General features: G+C 34.8%; 1 protein-coding gene across 1 annotated transcript in view; it reads left to right on the top strand.

Moving 5' to 3' along the window:
• The window catches only part of UST (uronyl 2-sulfotransferase), a 387,714-nt gene extending 365,061 nt beyond the window's left edge, over positions 1-22,653 (top strand). Inside the window, exon 8 of the mRNA XM_051997919.1 lies at positions 18,229-22,653. Within this exon, the coding sequence (XP_051853879.1) occupies positions 18,229-18,512 (284 nt within the window). The 3' untranslated portion in view covers positions 18,513-22,653. The remainder of the gene's footprint in view (positions 1-18,228) is intronic.
• The last annotated feature ends 2,137 nt before the right edge of the window (positions 22,654-24,790 follow it).

Below are 24,790 nucleotides of genomic sequence, written 5' to 3' on the forward strand. Positions count from 1 at the left end.
TAATGAATATTGATGCTAAAATCTTAAATAAAATATTAGCAAAAAGATTACAGAAAATTGTCACCAGGATAATACACTATGACCAAGTAGGATTTATACCAGGAATGCAGGGCTGGTTCAATATTAGGAAAACTATTAACATAATTGACTATATCAATAACCAAACAAACAAAAACCACATGATCATCTCAATAGATGCAGAAAAAGCATTTGATAAAATCCAACATCCATTCCTAATAAAAACACTTGAGAGCATAGGAATAAATGGACTTTTCCTTAAAATAGTCAGGAGCATATATTTAAAACCATCAGTAAGCATCATATGCAATGGGGAAAAACTGGAACCTTTCCCAGTAAGATCTGGAGTGAAGCAAGGTTGCCCACTATCACCATTATTATTTAATATCGTATTAGAAACACTAGCCTCGGCAATAAGAGTCGAGAAAGATATAAAAGGAATTAGAGTAGGCAATGAGGAAACCAAACTATCACTCTTTGCAGATGATATGATGGTATACCTAGAGAACCCCAGAGATTCTACCAAAAAGCTATTGGAAATAATTCATAATTTTAGCAAAGTAGCTGGCTACAAAATAAATCCCCATAAATCCTCAGCATTTTTATACATCACCAACAAAACCCAACAGCAAGAGATACAAAGAGAAATTCCATTCAGAATAACTGTTGATACCATAAAATATTTGGGAATCTATCTACCAAAGGAAAGTCAGGAATTATATGAGCAAAATTATAAAAAAGTCTCCACACAAATAAAGTCAGACTTAAATAATTGGAAAAATATTAAGTGCTCTTGGATCGGCCGAGCGAACATAATAAAGATGACAATACTCCCTAAACTAATCTATTTATTTAGTGCTATACCAATCAGACTTCCAAGAAAATATTTTATTGATCTAGAAAAAATAACAACAAAATTCATATGGAACAATAAAAAGTCGAGAATCTCAAGGGAATTAATGAAAAAAAAATCAAATGAAGGTGGCCTAGCTGTACCTGATCTAAAATTATATTATAAAGCAGCAGTCACCAAAACCATTTGGTATTGGCTAAGAAATAGATTAGTGGATCAGTGGAAAAGGCTAGGCTCACAAGACAGAATAGTCAACTATAGCAATCTAGTGTTTGACAAACCCAAAGCCCCTAACTTCTGGGAAAAGAATTCATTATTTGATAAAAACTGCTGGGATAATTGGAAATTAGTATGGCAGAAATTAGGCATGGACCCACACTTAACACCATATACCAAGATAAGATCAAAATGGGTCTATGACCTAGGCATAAAGAACGAGACTATAAATAAATTAGAGGAACATAGAATAGTTTATCTCTCAGACTTGTGGAGGAGAAAGAAATTTGTGACCAAAGATGAACTAGAGACCATTACTGATCACAGAATAGAAAATTTCGATTACATCAAATTAAAAAGCCTTTGTACAAATAAAACTAATGCAAACAAGATTAGAAGGGAAGCAACAAACTGGGAAAACATTTTCACAGTTAAAGGTTCTGATAAAGGCCTCATTTCCAAAATATATAGAGAACTGACTCAAATTTATAAGAAATCAAGCCATTCTCCAATTGATAAATGGTCAAAGGATATGAACAGACAATTTTCAGAGGATGAGATTGAAACTATTACCACTCATATGAAAGAGTGTTCCAAATCATTATTGATCAGAGAAATGCAAATTAAGACAACTCTGAGATACCACTACACACCTGTCAGATTGGCTAAGATGACAGGAAAAAATAATGATGAATGTTGGAGGGGATGCGGGAAAACTGGGACACTAATGCATTGTTGGTGGAGTTGTGAACGAATCCAACCATTCTGGAGAGCAATCTGGAATTATGCCCAAAAAATTATCAAAATGTGCATATCCTTTGATCCAGCAGTGTTTCTATTGGGCTTATATCCCAAAGAAATACTAAAGAAGGGAAAGGGACCTGTATGTGCCAAAATGTTTGTAGCAGCCCTGTTTGTAGTGGCTAGAAACTGGAAAATGAATGGATGCCCATCAATTGGAGAATGGCTGGGTAAATTGTGGTATATGAATGTTATGGAATATTATTGTTCTGTAAGAAATGACCAGCAGGATGAATACAGAGAGGCTTGGAGAGACCTACATGAACTGATGCTAAGTGAAATGAGCAGAACCAGGAGATCATTATACACTTCGACAACGATATTGTATGAGGACATATTTTGATGGAAGTGGATTTCTTTGACAAAGAGACCTGAGTTTCAATTGATAAATGACGGACAAAAGCAGCTACACCCAAAGAAAGAACACTGGGAAACGAATGTGAACTATCTGCATTTTTGTTTCTCTTCCCGGATTATTTATACCTTCTGAATCCAATTCTCCCTACGCAACAAGAGAACTGTTCGGTTCTGCAAACATATATTGTATCTAGGATATACTGCAACATATCCAACATATAAAGGACTGCTTGCCATCTAGGGGAGGGGGTGGAGGGAGGGAGGGGAAAAAAAAATCAGAACAGAAATGAGTGTAAATATAATGTAATTATTAAATAAAAAAATTTATAAAAAAAAAAAAAAAAAAAAGAAGTGGATGGAGAGGGGAAGAAGAGAAGGGAAGAAACATTTATTCTGCTCCAGGCACTAGGAAACTGCACTAGGTACTTTACAAATATTTCATTTGTACCTTAATTTTATATTTTTAAAATTTATTTTATAAATTCAATACTGAAATCTTCCAAGAATCTATAACTCATTTATTCTGAAGTTACCTTCAATATATAAAAAACACAATTCGTTGTTAAAAGCCTACCATCCTGTGCTCTCTTGTCTTCTATGTCCTAGAAGTTTGAAACTGAGTACCCACTCAACAAGCAGCAGATCTTTCTCAATCTCTCCTGACAGTTGCTCACTATGGCCTTCTGCAATTTTGCATCTATGTTGGAAATAAGGAGAGTATCATGGCAGAATGCTAGCATTAGAGTCCAGAAGACCTAGTTTCAAGCCCTATTTCTGGCAGTGCTGACTGTGTGACCTTGAGTTTATCCTTTAACCTCTTGGTGTTCTAACTTAACTTCCATTGGTTGAGGGAGTTTCCCAAACTAAGAGTTAGTGAAATTGTAGTCTCTATCCTAGTTATATACTAATAAATGTTTAACAACTGGCTCTTTTAAAGGAAAAAAATGTATCCATGATGTACTTTTAAGCTTACCAGACATTATTAACATTTTCTCTGTCACTTTCTCAAGTCTAGACAACCAACAAAACAATAAACCAGTCCATGACTTGTCACATTGACAATTTAATTATCAGCTTTCACAAACTGATTCAAGCTGGCTCCAGTATACCCCCAAAGCCTATCCATGTACTTTGTAAATATATGTGTCTATGTTCATTTCACTTTTTAGGATGTAAGCTCTTTAAAATCAGGAACAATTTTTAGATTGTGTTTCTATGCCCAGTCCCTAGCACAGTGCCTAGAATACATTAGATATTTAACAAAATTATGTTGTTAATCGAAAAAGAGTATTAGATCTGAAGTCATGAGACAATTGAGTTTGAATCACAATTCTATCTGTGTGATCCTGCAAGAGTCACTTAACTCTTAGCACTGTCTTTCTCTGTAAATTGAAAAGCTCTTCCCAGATTAGTCAGAAAGTTCAAATGAGATTTTTGCGTGTGTGTGTGTGTGTGTGTGTGTGTGTGTGTGTGCTTGGCAGTTATTAAAAATGCTATGCCAATGGGAACTATTATTATATAGAAAGTCTTAAAATGATGATACAAAGTGTCACCATTTTATATTAAGCTTCAGATCACAAAAGATTAAGTGAGTTACTCTGTTTCAAATTGAGAAAGTGCCTTGCTCATAGTAGTTACTCAATAACTATTTGTTTAATTGAATTGAATCAGACAGTGGACAGTGAAAAATGGAATTTAACATTCATTATTCTCCAGCTTCATGATCGAAAAACTGCTGCCCTCCATGAAACCAAAGAGCCCTGCACATATTGATGAATGAATATAGGCTTTAACTCTCTGAATTGCAATGACTACAGACAGTTCAGATACCAAATCAGCCCAGCACAGGCAAAAGTAAATCATTTGGTAAAAACGCCTGAGGAGCAAAGGTTATTACAAAGTCATAAATCAAAGAGCATATATTTATACTCAGTTACACTGTCCCAAATATGAGAAATGTAGAGAAAAGGTAATGTCTCTAAAAAGTGATTCATCAGTTACTCAGCCATTTGACATTTTTATGATATTTGAAGAATACTTCTATGATAATTCAGATAATTCAAAAATCTGTAAAACTGATACATTTATGTATCATACTATTTTTTTTAGCCAGTTGACTTGCTCAGTCTATAAGAAATAGTGGTAGTGTGTGTATCTGCATATGTTTATGTGAAAATTCATCACTTGTTTAAATTTGGAGAAACTTGAGCTTTTCAGTTTAATACTATCATTTATTTCTTCTCTCTGCACCCCCCCCTCAACCAAACATCTGTGAATGTCTGTCTTCTGAGCATATTTTGAATAGGATTATGAATTTTTCCCATACTCATTCCTCCTCCCTACTTCTCCCCCAGGGAATTAAATTGTTTTTAAAGCTAAACATCTCTGTAGTCAATGCCCCCTACCAGATATTTTACCAGGAGACCTTTCTGAACATTTAGCTAGCATCAAAGCATTTTGATTTCTTAATTCTTCTTTGATATTTTCATATTCCAAAACTGTGATTATGGACAGAGAAGTCTCTTCTGATCTCTGCAAAAGGAGATATATAATCTGTTGTCCCCCATAGGAAATGGATTATGTTGTTTTATTTCAGTAGCCTCATATCCTTTGATTTTTTTTTTTTGGCCCCTCTGCTTGAATTCTTTCATAATGGTTCTGATCTCTCTCCAATTCTTGAGCATTTAGGTTATTTAGCTGTCCTAAACTACTTTGTATTTATTAATACAATTCTATAAATGTTGTCTATTCATATGTGTATGCATGTTTCAAAGTGGTAGGTTCTAAGGACAGAGAAAACAGGTATTTAAATTTTTTTTCACCATTAAACCCCTAATCCCACAGCGCCATTTGGTGTTCCATTCATGTAAATGCTTTCAAAAGTGTTTCTTATTATTGTTAAACAACAAACATATCCTCCAATTACCATAAATGTATAATATCTTAGTTATGTTTTGATTTGGAGTTTCATTACTTGCAGTCAGAATACTTTTCTTTTTTTCATGATAGAGGGAGAATTATGTCTCTGTACTTCTTTTATTAAATAATTTGTCTCTGGTATGAATAGGCTGTCACAAAACATTTGTTAAGGGGCTTAATATGTACCTGGAGCTGTGCTAGACTTTGGGGATTAAAAATACCCAGAATGAGTCAAAAAAAATTTTACCACTTTCCTTCAAATAGATAAAGAGAAACAACAAATAAAGTTATATTTACTTATCCATGTTGCCTCCAACTAGTTAGCAAATAGTCCCCTTGAGTTCAACAGTTGTTTAGTGTTCTGTTTTGTCTTTGTATACAATGTGTAGTACAATATCTTTATATGTGTGAATGATATATATGTGCGTGAACATACACATACATATGTCTATGCATGTATATATGTGTATATATATATATATATATATATATATATATATATATATAGTACATATGACTCAAAGAGCATGTTTTACTTTTTCTTTTTATTTGGTGATGCAACTAAGATTAAGTGACTTGCCCAGGGTCACACAGCTAATAAATATTAAATGTCTGAGGCTAGATTTGAACTTTGGTCCTCCTGACTTCAGGGCTAGTATTCAATCCTTTTTGCTATCTAGCTTCCCTAACACATTTTTTTCTTTCAAGAAATAATAATTTACTCCCTTTTATCAGTCACTTTAATAAAATATTGACCTTATTTCCAAAATTTAATTAGACTACTATTTTATAACTTATCCTGACTTTATCTTAGAGAAAAAACACTCAGAGTAGGTTAATATCTCCAGCTTCAAGTCAATTTAGCCTCCAAAGCCATTCTAACAGCTTTTCCTCAGCTTTCCCCTTGCTTAGTGTCAGAGCATTCTTTCACCTCCTCACAGCTGCTAGCAATCTGTCACTCAGCTTAAAGAATCATCCTTTTGACTGCCTTCCTTCATAGTCTGATAATAAAGTAATTTTTCACAGGTTTCTGGGCCCTCAATCTACCATTTTTCTCCTTTCTACATACCATATGGTGCTATATTCTGGAAGCTTCCCATCCTGTTTTTTCTAAGCAAAATGAAGAAACTTTCTTCTTTACTGAGAGAGAGAGACAGAGACAGAAAGAGAAATGCTGTCCTCCTCCTCATTTCCATAAATAATTCAATGACAATACTTGTTTCAACAATTCTCAAACAACTTCAACTTGCTTTCTTTAACATATCTCCAATTATATCAGAACAGTTTCCAGGCAGACATTCTTCAAGATCTTTTTTGTCATATTCCACATTTTTAAAAAATCAAGTCTCTTGTACCACTTAAACTTCCATGAACTTAAAATTCAAAGCATGCTATCTTTAGTAAGTCTTAATAGCAAGCATCAACACCTTTCTCTGGTAGAAGCTGCAGTCTCCTGATCTTTCCTCTGCGATCACTTGCATTATCTTGTTCAATGTAAATTTTTCTATAAATAAGCAAATTGCTATAAAAACAAACAAACAAACAAACAAACAAAAAAACCCTCTTGCATTATTATGTTCCCATGCAAAGAAGCATTTTTCAGAGTCATTTTGTTCTTTTTTACAGGTCACTTTGCAAAAGTATCCCTGACTTGCTCTCAAATACACAGAATGTATTTTGAAGCATCTCTTTGAAAAGCTTATGTTAAGTTGCTGATAGCAGGAAGAGGAAGGATTCATTGTGGACAAGCTTACATTCACTTTAAACCAAGTGAAATCTAGTATTTGTACAACAATTTTGTAAGTCTGTAAATCACCCTGATGATATGGATTTCATTTTAAAGTTGCAATGCAAAGTCTTTTGTAGAACTGACAGCATCCTTGGAACTTCATCTGACACTTTCCCTGCTAGGGAATAGGTTATTTTGAGTAGCACTTCTTCCTAAAATCACTCCTTAATGCCTAGACAAAAGATTAAATATCTCACTTATCTTAATGTCTAGGTCTTCATAAACAGCTACTTCATCCAAAGCCTCTCAAGGATTTATCAAAAATTTACCATGTTTGACATTCCATAGAGAGCATACAGATTATTAGTTTTGATGACTGACAACCATCTATTCCTTCATTCAGTAATAAAGTTCATATTCAATAAATATAACAGAGACATGGGAATAATGGACTTTGTTCTGACAAATGATATTAAGACTGAATCCTATTTATAGAGCTCTATCAACAAAAAGTTCACAATATAAAAGACAAAGAATATTTCATTGCCATCACTTATCAGAAAATAGATCATTTAGTAAGAATTTTCACTGATGGATATACTTATAGATTATGCTTATTGAATTAAATGAATATGTCAATCGGGTTTCAATCATTGTTTCTTAATCAGTTTGCTATGGGAAGAATGTGAGGGAAAGGATGTGGTTATTTCAGAGCTTTTTTCTGTCTGCTTTCTGAGAAGAAACAAATTACCTACTACTCCAAGTCTGACCTAAGTGTCAGTTCCCTTGTTATTACCTGAAGCACTCTTATATACAGATATTTTTGAAAACATATGGCTTCATCATCCTGGTGACATTCTTAAAAGGTGATCACACCTCCAGTCACTACAAGAACTATAGTTCCCATCCCATAGGTGTCCAACTCTACCAAACTACTCTCTCCTTTTAGTGCGCTTTTTCAGATGACTGTACAAAGAAGGCTCATGATAAATTCAATCCAATCTAATCAATTTTTATCATCTGTTATATACATACTAGGTACCATACTAAGTGATGGGTATATAAAGATGAACATGAACCAGACTCTGCCTACCAGGATTCATATTCTACTTGAATAATACTTGTGTTCTCTTACATTAGGAGATTCCAGGCACTTTCCAACAAACATTTATATATACCAGGAACTGTGTTACACACAGGGGATTCAAAGAATGAGACAATCCTCATCCTCAAGGAGCTAATGTTTTAACAAGCATCAAAACAAACAAAAAATAACAAATCTCCTTCATGTTACATAGAAATAACCAGGGAAGAAAAGGTTCATTTTGCAATTCAAAGAGCTATAATCCCAATTTATTTTTTCAATAAGTTCACTTATTTATTTTTGCAATTATTTATATTTTTTTTCCTCCACATAGATGACTGCAGAAACTTCTATTTACTTTGCCAGACCTCAATATCAGGTCTGCCATGAAGCCCTTTTTGTTCCTTCTTCCTTCTAATTGGGGTACCTCTGCAAAGCTGGGCTTAGCATCCCATTGATCATTTGAGTGACATATCAAACGAGGGCCCTTCTCAACCCGTACATCACTGAAAACCACAGTGACATATATTTGCTTCCGTTGGATGCAGCTGTAGGAGAGTCTGCACACACTGTAGCTATATTTCATGGGTTTGAACTGTGTGGCCTCCCTCTGTAATTCAGGAAATGAATTTACTCAATCTGTGACAAGCATCATGTTCACACAGTTTCAGGACAGCCCAGCGTGGTGTGGGGTTTTATGGGATCAGCAACCATTTGGCCAGCCTTCAGATGTGTGTGGACGCTGCTTTCTTTCTATCACACATACGCTCCAGCTAAAGCCTGGCTGACCTTGACTTTCATCACAACTATTTCAAAGACCAAGTCAATATTATCCTCTTTTTGAGTTGGAAATTTCATGAAATTTACTTGACCCAAACACAGCAGTCATCCTTTTTCAGACAAGTACAACATCAAAAAGTTGTATTTAGAGGCTTCTCACTTCCATTCCTATGATTAGCTTACATTTTAAAATAGTGATGATGATGATGATGATGATGATGATGATGATGATGATGATGATGATGATGATAGTTAAGATTTATATAGCTCTTACTATGTAGCAGGGACTGTGGTCAAAGCACTTAACAATTGCCATCCTATTTGATCCTGACAATCCTGAAAGTTAGAGTTCATATTATCCTCATTTTAAAGTTGGAGAAACTAAGGCAGGCAGACTTGGCCAGGATCACACAGCTAAAAAGTGTCTGAAGCCAGGTTTGAACTCAAGTCTTTCTGATTCTGAGTTCTGCTTTCTATCCACTGACCATCTACCATATGATGCTTCTGTTTCTTGCCTACAACAAAATGTGGTTATATTCTTAGTTATGAAACTCAGATTTTTTTCTAAGCAAATAATTTCCAACAAACTAAGTTAAGATCACCTTGAAATACAGGAAGATAGAGACCCTCCCCTATAGGTTTTGGTCTGTTTCAGGTATGTACATTAGGAAGCAATTAAAAGAATGCTTATTATAGAAACCATAGAATTTGAAAAATATAATAAAAGTGAGTTGGTGAAGTTTTGCGATTTTGCATATGGCCAACCATCTTGAAAGTCATAAAAATGGGGCCTCATGCTCTGGTGCAACAGCTGGGTTTACATAGCATTTCCAAAGTGTTTACTCTGGCATAGAGCCGGGCCTACATCATTTTTCCATTATGCTTGTTTGACAGATGAAGAGAGGTGGTAAGGGTGATTTCAAGGAGCAGTTCTGTGATTTCCTTTTTATTTACATTTAAAGACCTTTTAAGAGCACTGAAGATTATGAACTAGTCCAAACATAATGTTACTGCAAACTAGGAGAGGACTATTTCTTTTACAAAATACCCAAGTCCTGGGCAAGAAAGTTAAGTTATGGCCTTGGCTTAAGTTCATTTTCAGAGTAGAATCCTAATGATTACCCCAGCTTTATGCAAGGAGATTACTAATCAATAGTTTTAGTTGTTACAGTCAAAAGAAATCTTTCTAAGATTTGCTTAGTGTAACATGTACACAACCTCAAAATGCCCCACCCAGATCACGAACAGCCTGTTGGCTATCGGGCTAATCTATTAGCTGGCAAACACTCCACTGCTAAATTAAGGGGTGTGCTAGAGCTGACTTGAACTGGCTAGTGAAAGCTGTCCTTGAGGAAAAGACATCTCAGGCTCCATCCATCTGGATGTAAGACTAATAGCCTGGCCTTCTTCTCCAAGCAGATATGTATATTATCATTCAGTTTTGATGTCTGGTGAAAAATCCATAGTTTCAATTACAACCATGGCAGACTTATTTGCCACTGGGTCAATATTTGCTTTCTAAATGAAGCATTTTATTTTTGCTAATGGGGACACAGAATTCAAAAGCACTGAAAAATGAGGGCGAAATGTTGAGTAAATGAACCGCATTATTGTAACAGCATTTGGTCATGAACACAGATGTTTTTGCTTTAATAGAATTGGCATTTGTATTAAATGAATGCAGGCAGTGATACACACCTGAAGCAGGGTCATTGTCTGAAAGGAGGTCCATGAATTTTTATATATTTATGCTTATGTAAAAATTGTGGTGTCTTCCATCATACCTTTGCTTCTTAAGCATTAGTTGTCATTGTTGTTCAGTCTTTTTAGCCACATCCAATTCTTTGTGACTCTATTTGGGTTTTTCTTGGCAAAGAAAGCAGAGTAGTTTGCCACTTCCTTCTCCAGCTCATTTTACATAAAAAAAAAAAAAAGATAAGATAAACGAGATTAAGTATCTTGTATGGATTAAACAATAAGTGTCTGAGTCTGGATTTGAATTCAGGACTTCTTGACTTCATGCCCACCACTCTATTGACAATGCCTTCTAGTTTCCTTAAGCTTTAGTAACTGTCTGACACCATAATGTAGCGTTGTTGTTGTTGTTTTTTGTTTGTTTCTTTGTTTTTTAGAAAGGCCAAAGGTAGAGTGAAGGAAAATTAATAGCCCCACTCTTCCAGAGCTAACCATAACTATCTGGACTATTCCTAAAATGCATCCTGAGTGAACTGCAGTATATTAACAATAATGATTATGAGGAATCATCAGTTCAGAAATGTGCACTCTAAGTCTCTCTGTGGAGTAGAAACCACATGTACTTTATGCTTGTGGTCATAAAGGAGGGTATTTAGTAATATACATGTTACAGATAAATAATGTCATTGAAAAAAATGATTTGTGGTCGCCATTAATTCCCTTTTACACATATTAGCTACCTTTCACGTATATTAGCTACTCATTCCACACAGTGCTATACAAAGCAAACTCATTAGGCATGGTTCCTCACATTTAAAGTAACCTATTCTCACCTTATAGATCAATATATTTTAAGCAACCTTCTTTTAAAACTGCCTCCATTATCTGTGGCATAATTTTTGAACTCTTTCCAGTTTGAGCAAATCTTAAGATCTGTCATATGAAATAAACTTTAAACTCGAACCTTATGTCTCAAATCTGACCATTTACTAGGTGATCATGGATAACTTCTCAGTTTCTGAATCTATTAAATAAGGATGATAGTATTTGTTCTGCTTTCTTTACAGAGTTGTTGGGAGAAAATTTCTTTTCAAAGAGTTAAAAGCTATAAAAATATAATGATAGAAAAAAATTATCTTTTGTGGCTATGTTTGAAACTCAGTTGAGTCTGCCATTTAAAATAGTTAACACTGTGGACATTTTTTAAGGAAAATGGACATTCTATTTATGCAATGGTTGGAAGAGCAGATATTATCACTAAATGAGATTTTTCATGGTATCTGGGACCTCCATGAATCACTTGAATGGGGTGTAATAGAAGCCATAACACTGATTTCTACTGTCTGTTTATTAATAGAGAAGCCTATATGATACTAAGAGTTTCAGAATCCTTAAAAAAAATATTTCGTACATATTTTAATGCTCAAATATAAATAAGAGAAACAAACATGGGCCATTAAAAAAAAAAAAAAAGCTTTATGCTACAAAGGCACAATTTTTTTTTTACTCCTTCCTTAAACAATGTCTTTTCAGTCTCAAGATAAAAAAGGATACAAGTTCATTGTGGGATTATTTACAGTCTTTTCTTAGTTCCTCCTATAATTTAAAAGAAACTCTTTAGATCATAGAGTTAAGTCTTTCATTTAACAGATTAGGAAACTAAGGTCCAGAGAGATTAAGTGACTTTCCTAGAATCAGAAATTGCAAATATCAGAGGAGGAACCTCATCTTAGATCCTCTCTCTCCAGGGATAGTACACTTTCCACAAAACTACACTGGGTTTAAGTTTCTTCACTTCTTGGTTTTTGCTTTTAAAAAGCTCATCTCCATTTAGGAACAATGCTTCATTCCCTCTCTCCATCCCACCACAACACTCTCATGTTCCAGCTCTACAAAAAACAATTTTAGTAATAAGTATATTTCCTAAAAATATTTGTTTTATGAATTGGGCAGAATAATCTCCCCACTAAAGCTCTAATACCTTCCTTTAGAACCATTTATGGAATTCAGGCCAGAGTTGGATCTTGCTTCAAACAACCAAGCTGGTAACTTACTCAGATCTATGTTATGTTTGGAGGGAAACTCTGGGGTTTTCCTAAAATCTGGAGTACATAGCAATGAACTGACTCACCTGTCACACTGACAGCACAGAAGGCATACATGGACAAGCTTCTAGTGCAGTGTTGTTTTGGATTTTTTTAAAAAAGAATTCTTTATTAAACATGACTCATTGGCTTTTAGTCCACCAGAACCACCAGGTCTTTTTCACATCAATTATTGTCTAGCCACACCTCCCTAATCCTGTAATCGTGGAGTTATTTTTTTTAAACCCAAGTGCAGAATTTTAAATTTATCTCTATTATGTTTTATTTTATTAGTCTGAACCTATTGTTCCAACCTTTCATGATCTGGAAAGATCCCAGTTTTGTCATTCAGTTTCTTAACTATCCCTCCCATCTTTGTGTCATCAAGAAATTCAATAAGGAGGCCAGCTACCAGGTTCCTTTCCACTCACAGAAAAAGCACTGGAAAAACCATCTGCTAAGTTGTAGGAAGGCTGTATGAGTGGAAAGAATAGCAATGTTGGTGAAATAAATATATTTTGACATATTAAATACTCAAGTTCCTCTACTAGCCTTTCAATGGAAAAATCAATGACTTTGGGGGGTTTTCATAAACTCCATAGGCAGTGATATCTTTCCAATTTTAGTTTACATTTAAATGGGACTTGTGGTTTCATTGATATTTAGGACTCTCATTGAGGAAAAGCTTCCCAATAGTAGAAGTCATCATGTTCCACAACATATCTTCTGACCTATTTTCATCTTACGAAATATACCACTGTTGATTTTTGTTTCTCGCAAGGTGAAATGACTCTTATTGTATCCTCACACTCTTCATTAGGATCTTACTACATCAGAGATAACTGAAGTGAAAAGCCCATTTAAAATCCTTCTGTTCTCTACCCTTGTCATTGACTCTGTATAACAACTAATTTAAACTGGTTGGTTTGTTGCATATTGATGGTACCACCAATAAGTTATTTTGTAGAAGGAGAATTGTTCACTATATCTTTCTAAAGCTTCAATATACAATGCCTATGTCAAAAATACTCAAATGCATGAAGAGTTAGCACATAAATTCATTATCCATCTACACAAAACAAAGCAGATAATGAAGTAAATTATTCACATAATTGTAGGCCCCAAATAACACTTTTTTCTCTAATATTATGTAGATAATGTTCTTAGCTCATCATTATACTTTCAAAGATAAACAGCTTGTGATATGAATAGGTTGCATTGTGCATCAGTTGATAATAGCTGATCCCCTACAGAGCTGAAAGTATTTTATTATAAGCAAGTCTGATTATTTGGGTGCAGGGAAATTGTGCAAATATAGCAAGATATTTAAGTGATTCCTAAAATCTTGACATATTCAAAGAGCAAAATTCACATCCATATTTAAATATAAACTTTATGTAGAAATCAAAGAATCACAGAACCATAGAATTGGAAAGGAAAATGAAGGCCATCAGGCAGTTAGATGACAGAGTGGATAGAGTGCCAGGCCTGGAGTCAGGAAAACCTAAATTCAAAACCAGCCTCAGAGACTTATCAGCCATGTGGCCCTTTATTAAGTAAATGAAATTACTTAACCCTGTTTGCCTCAGTTTCCTTATCTGTCAAATGAGTTGAATTAGGAATAACAAACCACTCCAGTATCTTTGCCAAGAAAACCCTAAATGAGGTCACAAAGAGTCAGACATATGAATAGTAAACGGAGGCTATCAAGCCCTACTCAGGTGTGATCAAGAAACCCATCTTCACGTATTTTTTTAAGTACATAAGAATATATGGCAACTTAAAACTGATGTAGAGGAAGCTAGGTGGCACAGTGAATAGAGAGCTGCACTTAGAACCGGGAAGATCAGAGTTCAGTTCCTAAGGAATTAAAAGGAAGTATTCTGGTTAGTCCACATACTGAGCCTCTGTTATCTATATAGTGTGAAAAGCACAGAAATAATTCAGACATTAACTGTGCCAGCCGTAGGCTAGACACTGAACCTCAGTTTCCACATCTATCAAATTAAGATAATAATAGCACCTATCTCATGGTGTTACTGAGGAGCAAGTAAGAGAACATATATAAAGGATTTTACAAATCTTGAATAGTTTTATGTATATAATATATAAAAATGGAAATCCATAGCCCTGTCATTTTCAATGTTTTAGTTATGATTTCTGGATATCTTATTCCCCTCTGCCCTACCCATTCCACATTATGGTCTTGTATGATTCTGGTGCCCGTGTATAAATTCATCATTCTAGAGCTAAAAGAGACCTCAGAATCCTAATAGTCTGACTCCCTTTCACAGGGAATGAAGAGGTTCAATAGGCTTTGTGATGCTCAAGGTCACCCAAACAATCAACTTCAGAGGTAGAGATGAACTTGGGTTCTCTGACTCCCTACCATGGTATTTGTTCCTGTTTCATATTGCCTTTCAAGCAAAAGACAATTTCTGTCCTCAAAGAGCTTACAAACCTAATAAAAATATCATTCTATAAAGGGAGGCCTTTTATCAAAGAGGTTTTCCTTGCATACCCCAGATTTTTCAAAGGAAATCTGGGACTTAGAATTATAGCACTAAACCACTTTACCCAATACCTTACTTTTCAAAATGAGAACTCTAGGGGTAGCTAGGATGTATCTTATGTTATAAAGGAGAGAGATGGATAATGGAACTCATTTCAAAAATTTGCATCAGAACTTTTTGGGGGGAAGCAATCAAGGTGAATGGATTTACCCAGGCACATACAGCTAATAAATGTCAGGTGTATGAGGCCAGATTTGAACTCAGGTTCTGATTCAAGGGCTGTGTTCTAGTTACTGTACCATGTAGCTGCCCCTACATTAGGAATTTTTTTATTTTTCTGCTGACTTATTTTGTGACCTATGTAAGTGACTTGTTCTTTCCAGGTGTCATATTCCTCATTTTGGGTTTTTTTTTTTTATTTTTTGGTGTTTTGTTGTTTTGTTTTGTTTTTTTGCAAAGCAATAGATATTAAGTGACTTGTCCAGGGTCACACAGCTAATAGGTCTTAGGTGTTAAGTGTCTGAGGCAGGACTTGAATTCAAGTCCTCCTGATTCCAGGGCCAATGCTCTGTTCACTGTACCATCTGGCCTCCCCTATATCGCTCATTTTGAAAGTTAAGGTATTGGGTTAAGGGGTTTAATATGCAATGATTCTAAGTTCCAGATTTCAAGTTCCTTGAAAAAAAGCTGAGGTATGCAGGGAAAATCTCTCTGGTACAAAGAGCTCCTTCTACATAATGTTATTTTTATTAGATTTGTAAGTTCCTTGAGGGCAGGAATTGTCTTTTTGCCTTTTTTTGTATCCCTTCCACTTAGCACAGTGCCTGGTACAAAGTAAGACACTTAATAAATGTTTGTTGATTGATTGATTGAAGGGAATAAAGACAACAATTATTCACTCACTCAGCAGGTTCCATCACTATTTCCCTGTTGAGTCTTCCTCCCATTCTAAGGAGGAAAAATTGGTGCCCTGGTCCATTCATGTCCTTGGGCTTCTGTGTCCACAGTTACCACAAAACCGTTATTGAAAGGGAAGCCTGCTTCTTTATAAATTAACTTGCAAAATATTGGCAAGATTGAAACAATTAAACAGATTCATTGCATTTTTAGAAATCCTTGGGCTTTAGTTTTTCTATAGCATCGGAGGAAAACATTGATTTATGAAAGAACCATAAAGGAGAGAGGTTGGTATCAAATGAATGACTTTATTTAACTTTAAGAAAATCTCATGAACCTATTTTTGAATGTTAAATATTACAAAATCATGATATATTAGAATAAATATAAAATCTTAGATTTTTTTAAAAATAAAATACTGGAGCATATACATCAGCAGAATCGGGAGGAACCCCAGAAACTAATTCCCATTCATACTTGAACAGCAATGCCTTCTATAATTTCTCTGGCAAGTGATCATCTATTCTCCCTTAAAGATTTCCTTTGAAAAAGAACTCACTGTCTCCTCAAGCAACCTATTCTACTTTTTATGAGCTCTGATTATTTAATAAAAAGTTTTCTTTGTATCAAATCTAAATTCACTTCTCTACAACTTAATCCATGGCTCTTGTGTCAGTTTTCTGATAGCAAACATACTAAATCTAGTAATTCCCCAACTATATGTCATCATTTCAATACTTAAAGACAACTATCATGTAGAAATTCTATTTTTTTCTTTTTATGGCCAAACATTTTCATTTCTTCGAATGATTTTTGTACAGCATATTCTTCAGTTTGCCAGTGTGGAATCCAAAGTGGAGGAAGGAATAAAGAAAGAATGTAGGTTTTAACATTCTCAGGCATGAATCTACTTTCCATTGGCTTTGTTGCAAAAAGTTTCTTATGTATGTTACTGTCACCAATTCCTTTCATTAATACACAAACATAAATCAATAGTCACCTTTGAATGGAATGATATAATTGTGTTATGCATTAATTATACTTTGAAGTCTAGTACCTTGCTTTATCTACTTTGAAGTTCCCTCCAGTGATGCTGATCACCATCTATCCATCCCTGCCCTTCTAAGTCAGCCAGGATGCAAAAAAATCTTCCTTCCTTTCTCCATATATTATGATCTCTATATTAAGGATGCATTCTAGCTATCCACTTGTCATCCCTCTCTATAATCTGACTACCTTCTCTTCTTTTCATACAAGTCCTTGATGACATCTGTTAGTTCTATGCTTAAGAGTTCCTCATTAGTTTTACAATTCAGCCTATATATAAGAACCATGCCCGTTTACATTTCTATCTATATAATTTTCTTTAAAAGAAAAATTCTTTGAGGACTATTATAGTCCATTACTTATTGTAGAGCATCAATACCAACTGAATATTCTTTAAAAGATGGAACTTTTTTTCATGCACAGAGTATTTAAAGTACCTACTTTTTTGGTTGAAACTATTATAAAACATTAAATATTATATTTTTCTCATCTTTGGTGGGCAAGATCATCTAAGATAAAATATTTAAAGAATTTCAAAACTGCTGGTTCTACATTTTATTGTGAAACCTGTTCTTAAATGCAAAGTACTGAATGTCATGTATGTTATAATTAACTAAAATTTAGAATGTTCTTTATGCATGGTATATTTAACCAGCTAATGTCAATATTCACAATGAGACCAATATCAATATTTTCTAGGTAATGTTAAGAATAGATTCTCTCCTCCTGTTGCTTTGTCTCTTAACTACTTGTTTCATTTACCATTAATAACATAGAATTCTAGATTTTATTATCCAGATAAAGTTGATTAATAAATTTGGATTATATATACATATTTTATATATTTGTATGGATATACATATATACACATACATATATATTTATGTTTACATTTTTGTTCAGTCATTTCAGTCATGTTCAACTTTTCATGACCCTATTTAGAGTTTTCTTGGCAAAGATACTGGAGTAGTTTACCATTTCCTTCTCTAGCTCATTTTACAGATAAGAAATTGAGGCAAACAGGGTTCAGTGATTTCCCTAGGATCACACCAATTAGTAAGTATCCCCGGTTGCATTTGAAGTAACAAAGATAAGTCTTTCTGACTCAGATCCAGCACTCTATCCAATGAACCGTGTGTATGTATGTATGTATGTATGTATATATGTATATATAATATAATGAGTATAATATAATTTCTGAGTATATACTGATAAGCTTCTGGTTTCTTTTTCAGAACATAGGAAACTTGGGAACATGACTGTGACAGTAAAAAAGACCGTCCCTTCTCCTGAGGCCATTCAAATTCTCTACCAACGCATGAGATATGAGTATGAATTCTACTACTTTGTCAAAGAGCAGTTCCACCTGCTCAAACGCAAATTTGGACTCAAATCTCACGTCAGCAAGCCACCTGTGAGACCACAGTTCTTTATTCCTACTCCACTGGAAACTGAGGAACCAATAGATGATGAGGAACAAGATGATGAAAAATGGTTGGAAGACATCTACAAGAGGTGATGCAAAGACCATGTCAACATCTAATGGACTCATCCCTCTTTCTTAAGAGTTTATTTGTTTGTTTCAAAAAGAATCCATAAGGGACTAAATTAATGCACAGTTGCATTAAAAAAAAAAACATTCCCACATGATGGGGTGAATGGGAGATACCCGGTTTTGCGGGTTTTATTTGTTTAATTTTATTGTCTGTTTTTCTTGGCTCCCTAGGATCCTTTCTAGGACAACCTAGATGGCTCCAACTCAAAACATCTCATCATAAAATAGCTTTCCTCAGTGTGTTTGGGAAAGGCATTCTATCTTCAAACAGCCTGCCATTTGCAAAATAACTTGTGCAAAATATCAATTGCCTCCATGGCAATAAAGGCATCTCAATCCATCTCAGTAAGAATACAAGTCAGTTTTTTCAAAGTTCAGAGCAATTTAAAAATCATATAATCATCCAGGTCACAAAGGAAATAAAACAGCCAGCTTAGGTCACAATAGAATACAATTAGGAAGCATTTCCCAGCGTGAATTGGGCCCATTAGCATGGATGAACTTTTGCCTTGGAAGCCTCAAAATTTCAGTTGGCAAATTGTCTGTCAGTACCTTTGCTCTTGGGAATGAGCACAGAACAACAGCATCAGCATAAGTCTTTAAGCTCTTTGTGCCGAACAACCAACCAATTCCATGTTTTACACTACTTTAAAAGTTCAAAATACATGCTAGCTCCACTGAGATAGCTAATTTTTAAGAATATTACTCATGGATGATAGTCACATGGATGAGAAAAGAAGTCATTGGGGGATCCCTAGGAACATCTGAAGTCCGAATGAACAATTATGAGAAATAGTGAGATTTTGTGGCTTCAGGGTTCATTAGGAAATGGACCTAATCTCAAAGTATTTCTAGACACTGTAAATATCCTTCCTCTTTGCATTGCTTTGAGATGAAATCCTAAATTACCACCTTAGGTACAATAATTCATGCCTTCTGAAGAAGTCCTACCACTAAGGTCAAAGTCTAGTCACACTGACTGATTCTAATATTGCTAATAAACAACAAGGGACTAAGGAAAGGTGAAGCTTCTTTAAAAAATGAGTTACAAATCTGATGAGACTTTCTTGAATCAATTAACATCAAAGAATTATGAAGGCAGAACTAAAAAGGACCTTAGAGATTTAACTAGTCCAAGGGTTCTCAGACCTTCATGTGTTATGGACCCCCTTGGACAGCCTAGTAAAGCCAATGGACTCCTCAGAGTATTAGCTTTAAATCTATAAAATGAAATATATAGGAAACCAATCAATTCAAATATAGTCACAAAAGTATTTTTAATTCCATAGACCTTAGCCTAAGGACCCTTGATCTAACCCAATCCTTTCATTTTACATATGAGAAAACTGAGACTCAAAGAGTGGCCCAAAATTATACAGGGATTAAGTGGCAAAGTCAGAATTCTAACTCAGGTTCTCCAGGACCAAATCTAGCAATCTTTCTACTCAACCCCCAATATTAATTCAAGCTCAAGTTCTCTAGCACCAAATTTAGCAGTCTTTATACTCAACCCTCCATACTAATTATGGTTTTGTCTCTATTGCCTCAGTAAGTAGTTACTTTCATAGACAAAAGTGATAACTTCAGTAGAACCACAGTTGGCCCCTGGCAAAAGAAATAGTCTTGTATTGATCACCTCCCCAAAGTAGCTTTTCCAATAGAAGACCACCATAACAAAATTTATGTGACACTAGTTGAGAACCCATTGCTGAAATATTTTTCCACTGTCCTTATTTCTAATATTATACAATGTGAGATATATTCTTTTGAATTAAAAAGTAAATAATCCTAGAAAAGGTTAAATTTTAGTGAAAATTACTTGAAAACAAAGAGAAGGAGTATGAAGACAACTCTTCCAAGCAGGCCTGCAGATGGCAGCAGCAGCATATTAGTGGGGTTCAGTTTATACTAAATCAAATTTTGGGCTTTTTACAAACCACATATCTTGAGTTTCTGCAAATACATATAAATCATTCTTGGTTCCTCCCTCCACCACCCCCCCACTTAAATTGGACAGTAGTCAAGACCTAAAACAAGTCATTTGACAATAGCAAAGCTACTTTATTATGAGATGTATTAAGAAGTCTTCACACCCACAGGAAATCAGCTTGGCCTTGGACTAGCATGTCTGTCTGAGAGTTACTTGGCATTCTTATGGGTGTGCTTTTCCATCCTAAGAGGGATATAGTTAAGAAGAACTGTAGTGTTCAAGTAAGATAAACATTAGAAGAAATGTTCTTAAAAGAGAAATGTCCTTTGTGCTTATTTAAGGGACTTATGCACTACCATTAAGGTACCCTTACAGTTAAAAAGTGGCCTGGCTAATAGTCAAGTCAGAACACAAAATGAGAATCTGCTGCCTTGTGGACTTTTAAGTGGTTTCTATGAAATTACACATAAAGAAGAATTAGTTTACACACTGTGGAAACTTATGATCAAATAAGAAAAAAGTATCCTCCCCTTTAACATGAACAAAGATGATTTAAATCATGCCATAAATAGAGCAGTGGAGTAGCAAGTCATCAAATTCATTTGGCCCTTTTGTGGCACTTGCTTGGAATTTAATTCCAATCCATTAGTCAACTTCTCCTATCGATTCAAAGGCATTTCTATCTTGACCACTTTATTACAAAAAAAGCAAAAACTGTTGACTGATTTACTTGCTGGGCCTTAATGTTATTTTTACCTAACAAACTGCCTCTAAGTTATGCGTCTTTCTCCCTCAAAGGCAAGGTACTCCGTAAATTTATTTGGCACTTAAGGAAAAGTCTCTCTGGCTCTGGGCCCACACACGGTTTGTACATCGTGAAATATATTGTACATTTTACATAGTTTAATTTAAAAGAAAATACATGTTAAGCTGGTTAATCTTTGACTGCCTTATTTATTATAACTTTTCAGCACATTCCAAGGTTTTAGTTACTCAGGAAGGAGTTAATTAAAATGATTTTACTTTAGTCTGCTGGATGTTTTTTAAAAAGCAAAAGTCACTATTATGAGCCTTTAGCCTACTTTGTGTTGAGTGCTGTGTAAGTGCTTGTAAATCTCTTTTTTTAGAAGAAAAAAAAGTTTGGTGTTTGACATTAATGAAAATAAGAAAATATATAAGGAACCAAAACATTAGCTTAGCTGAAATGAAAGCAATCTGTGTTTGAGATGAAATGTTCTTTAACTTATTCAGTACCCACATTAAGGGTAAAGGAATATAAATAAGTTGGCTCCCCCCCCCCTCAATCTATTGATAGCTGAAAATAAAAACTTTCAATTCCATATAAACACAGGCCTTCAGCTTCCTTGGTTGGCCAGTCTTTCCTTCCCTTAATGTGATATTGAAATGAGACTCTACTTTGTCTGTAAGCTTTCACACAGACATCAAAAGAATTGATTGAACACCTGGTTGTTTTGTCTACATGGAATAATTGGTTTAATTGCTATTTCCATTGAATCAGCAAGTCATTCCAGTGTCAGGAAGCCTCAGCCTGAATCACAATATTTTATGCCCATCAGGTGAATAACTTCCAAGCCTACACACATAAACAATAAAAGGTAAAACATTTATAGCCTTGAATTGACCACCTCACACCCTTTCTTTAGAGCAGGGATGGGGAACCTTTTTTTCTGCCAAGGACCATTTGGATATTTATAACATCATCTGCAGGCCATATAAAAGTATCGATTTAAAAACTCAAGTAGTAGAAGGTGGTTGTATCTAGCTTTCAGCTCATCATTGCCTGCAGTTGCCTTAGCAAATAGTTTTCTCAGGCCATGGGCCAAATGTTCCTGACCTTGCTTTAGAGGAACTGAACCTTAGAAGGTTGTACTTACTTTCCTGAGCTGAACAGTAATGATAGCAGAAATTCACTGGCTAGAAAGTTGTATTTCTGGGATTTACTGGAACTTTCACAAAAAAGAAAATGGCTCCACATGCTTCTTGGTCACCATAAACATGAGTATATTTGGTGAGATGTTATTTAAACGGTGTAATGTTCACTTCCTACCAGGGAAACAATCTACCCTACATTGACACTAACTGGAAGAATAAGTTATTGTTCAATTAGAAAGCGCTTTGTGATAAGAAAAAATAAATTAGTTGAGTCTCCAATGATGAGTATTAAGGAGTGGCCTTTCCTTGCTCTTCAATGTTGTTCTGTAGCCCAGAACAATAATAAGGATCTGAGGGGTTTTTGAATATACTCCTTAACAATGAAGTAAACCAACAAGCAGTAACTGCAGTGACAGAAACTCAGGATGTTTGAAATTAGGGCGATGTAGGGAATGGTTTGATTTGTCCATAGATTTTATAATCAACCAAGCCAAAATTTATTAAGTAATTACTAAGTGATCCATACTGTGCAAGGTACTTGGCCTTTGATTTTGTTGTACAGGAAATTTCAAAGTGAAGAAATTCCCTCAACAGATGCAGATAACACTTTTTTGTCAAGTTAGTCTTAGAGTTGCCTAAATACTAAGAGAATAAGTGATTTGTCTAATCTTTTACAACAAGGCTATATCAGAGAAAAGATATGTATTTAGGTCTCTCTCACTTCAAGACCAGCTCTCTATCTATTATATGTGTATAGAGATAGAGATGAAGGTAGAGACAGAAATATAGAGATATCCAGAAGCATATATAAAACATATATAACTCAAAGTAAGCTTGAATAGGAAGATCCTCACAGTGAGGAAAATCAACAAAGGTCTCACACAGTCTATGCTAAGTCTTGAAGGAAACTGAGAATTTTAAGATGAAGAGATAAAGGTGAGAAAAAAATATCCTGGGAGTGAGAGATGGCCAGTACAAAGTCAAGGAATCAAGAGATGGATTGTCTTATGAGAGGAAACACAAGTGGGCCAATATGGCAGAACCAGAGAGGAAATGGAATAAAGTAATATGTCAGAAGACAGTTGTGAAGATCTTGAAGTTCCATACACAGTAATTTATTTGATCCTAAAAATAAGAGGAAGTTAATGGAGTTTACTGAATGGGGACAAGGTAAGTAACATGACCAAAGTTGAACTTTAGGAAAATCACTTTGATATCTATAATGCCCCTTTTTGTGTGACACAGCTTTTGTTGGGGAGTTCTTTGGGGATAAAGTACTCAGGTTTTGCTGTCCTATGAGGTAAGTGACATGAAGAAACTAAATGGGATGAACATTTGTGATCATTCAGAAGAAGGGGGTAGAAGGTATAGGTCATTTCTACAAAAAGCACCTTTTTTCTGATACTTGGAGAGAAACAAATTAAGAGACATTTCAAATATAGCCTTCCAAAGAGGAACCTATTGGGCCTAAAATAAACATTAGAAAGTATGAGAAAAGGTTCATCAAAAATACTTTCAGAATAAAACAGAGTCACTGTGGTCTGACATAGATTAAAATAGAAAACTCATAAAAGAGAAGAATTAAACTGTAGAAAGGAAAGGAGATCTGTAATGATAGGATCTATAATGATTTTTGATTTTAGAAATATCATAAAGAAATCACTCAGTCCCTTCTTTTGAAGATGAAAAAGTTGAGGGCCAGAAAAATTAAATGGCTTGCCAATAAAAGTACAAAATACAGAACTAGCTATTTTTCACTAATGAGCTCCCTAAACTCAATCAAACCATACAAATTTATTAGGCACCTATTACATATCAGTTATTATGTAGCATGGTGGGAGTTCAAAAACAAAATCAAAACTTTCCACCATCAATATCTTACGTTTTACTGGGGGTGGGAGGGCGGGGTGTAGTATGTGTATATATATGTGATATCCTATATTTACTTATCTGTGAACATGTATATGTGTATATATATATATGATATAACATATATGCCATATATTAATATGTATTAACACATATAATATGTGTTATTTCATATAACAATAATATGGACTCTTTTAGAATGAGGTTGTCTATATTTTTCCCTCAGAATTCTTAGGGTATTCCTTGAGGAACTGCAGATGATTTTTCTCTATTGTTATTAGCTCAGTCTTTTATTCTAATATTCCTCACTGTTGGCCATCAGTGTCCCAGTTCTATTGAATTAATTAACACCCCTTACCTTTTATAAAGAGACATTAACTGAAAAGATATATTCAAGACAGAAAAATGAATACACAGCCCTCCCAACACCTTGGTCCCTGAGCACAGTGGGCTCGAGCCTCATCCAGTTTCTTCACAGGATTGACCCAAAGGAGTTCACTTTCAAATGCAACATGGTCAACTGATGGGTGAAACTTCTCACTGCGGCTAG

Source organism: Antechinus flavipes, chromosome 4 (genome assembly GCF_016432865.1).
Source record: "Antechinus flavipes isolate AdamAnt ecotype Samford, QLD, Australia chromosome 4, AdamAnt_v2, whole genome shotgun sequence".
In the NCBI taxonomy this organism is placed as follows: domain Eukaryota; kingdom Metazoa; phylum Chordata; class Mammalia; order Dasyuromorphia; family Dasyuridae; genus Antechinus; species Antechinus flavipes.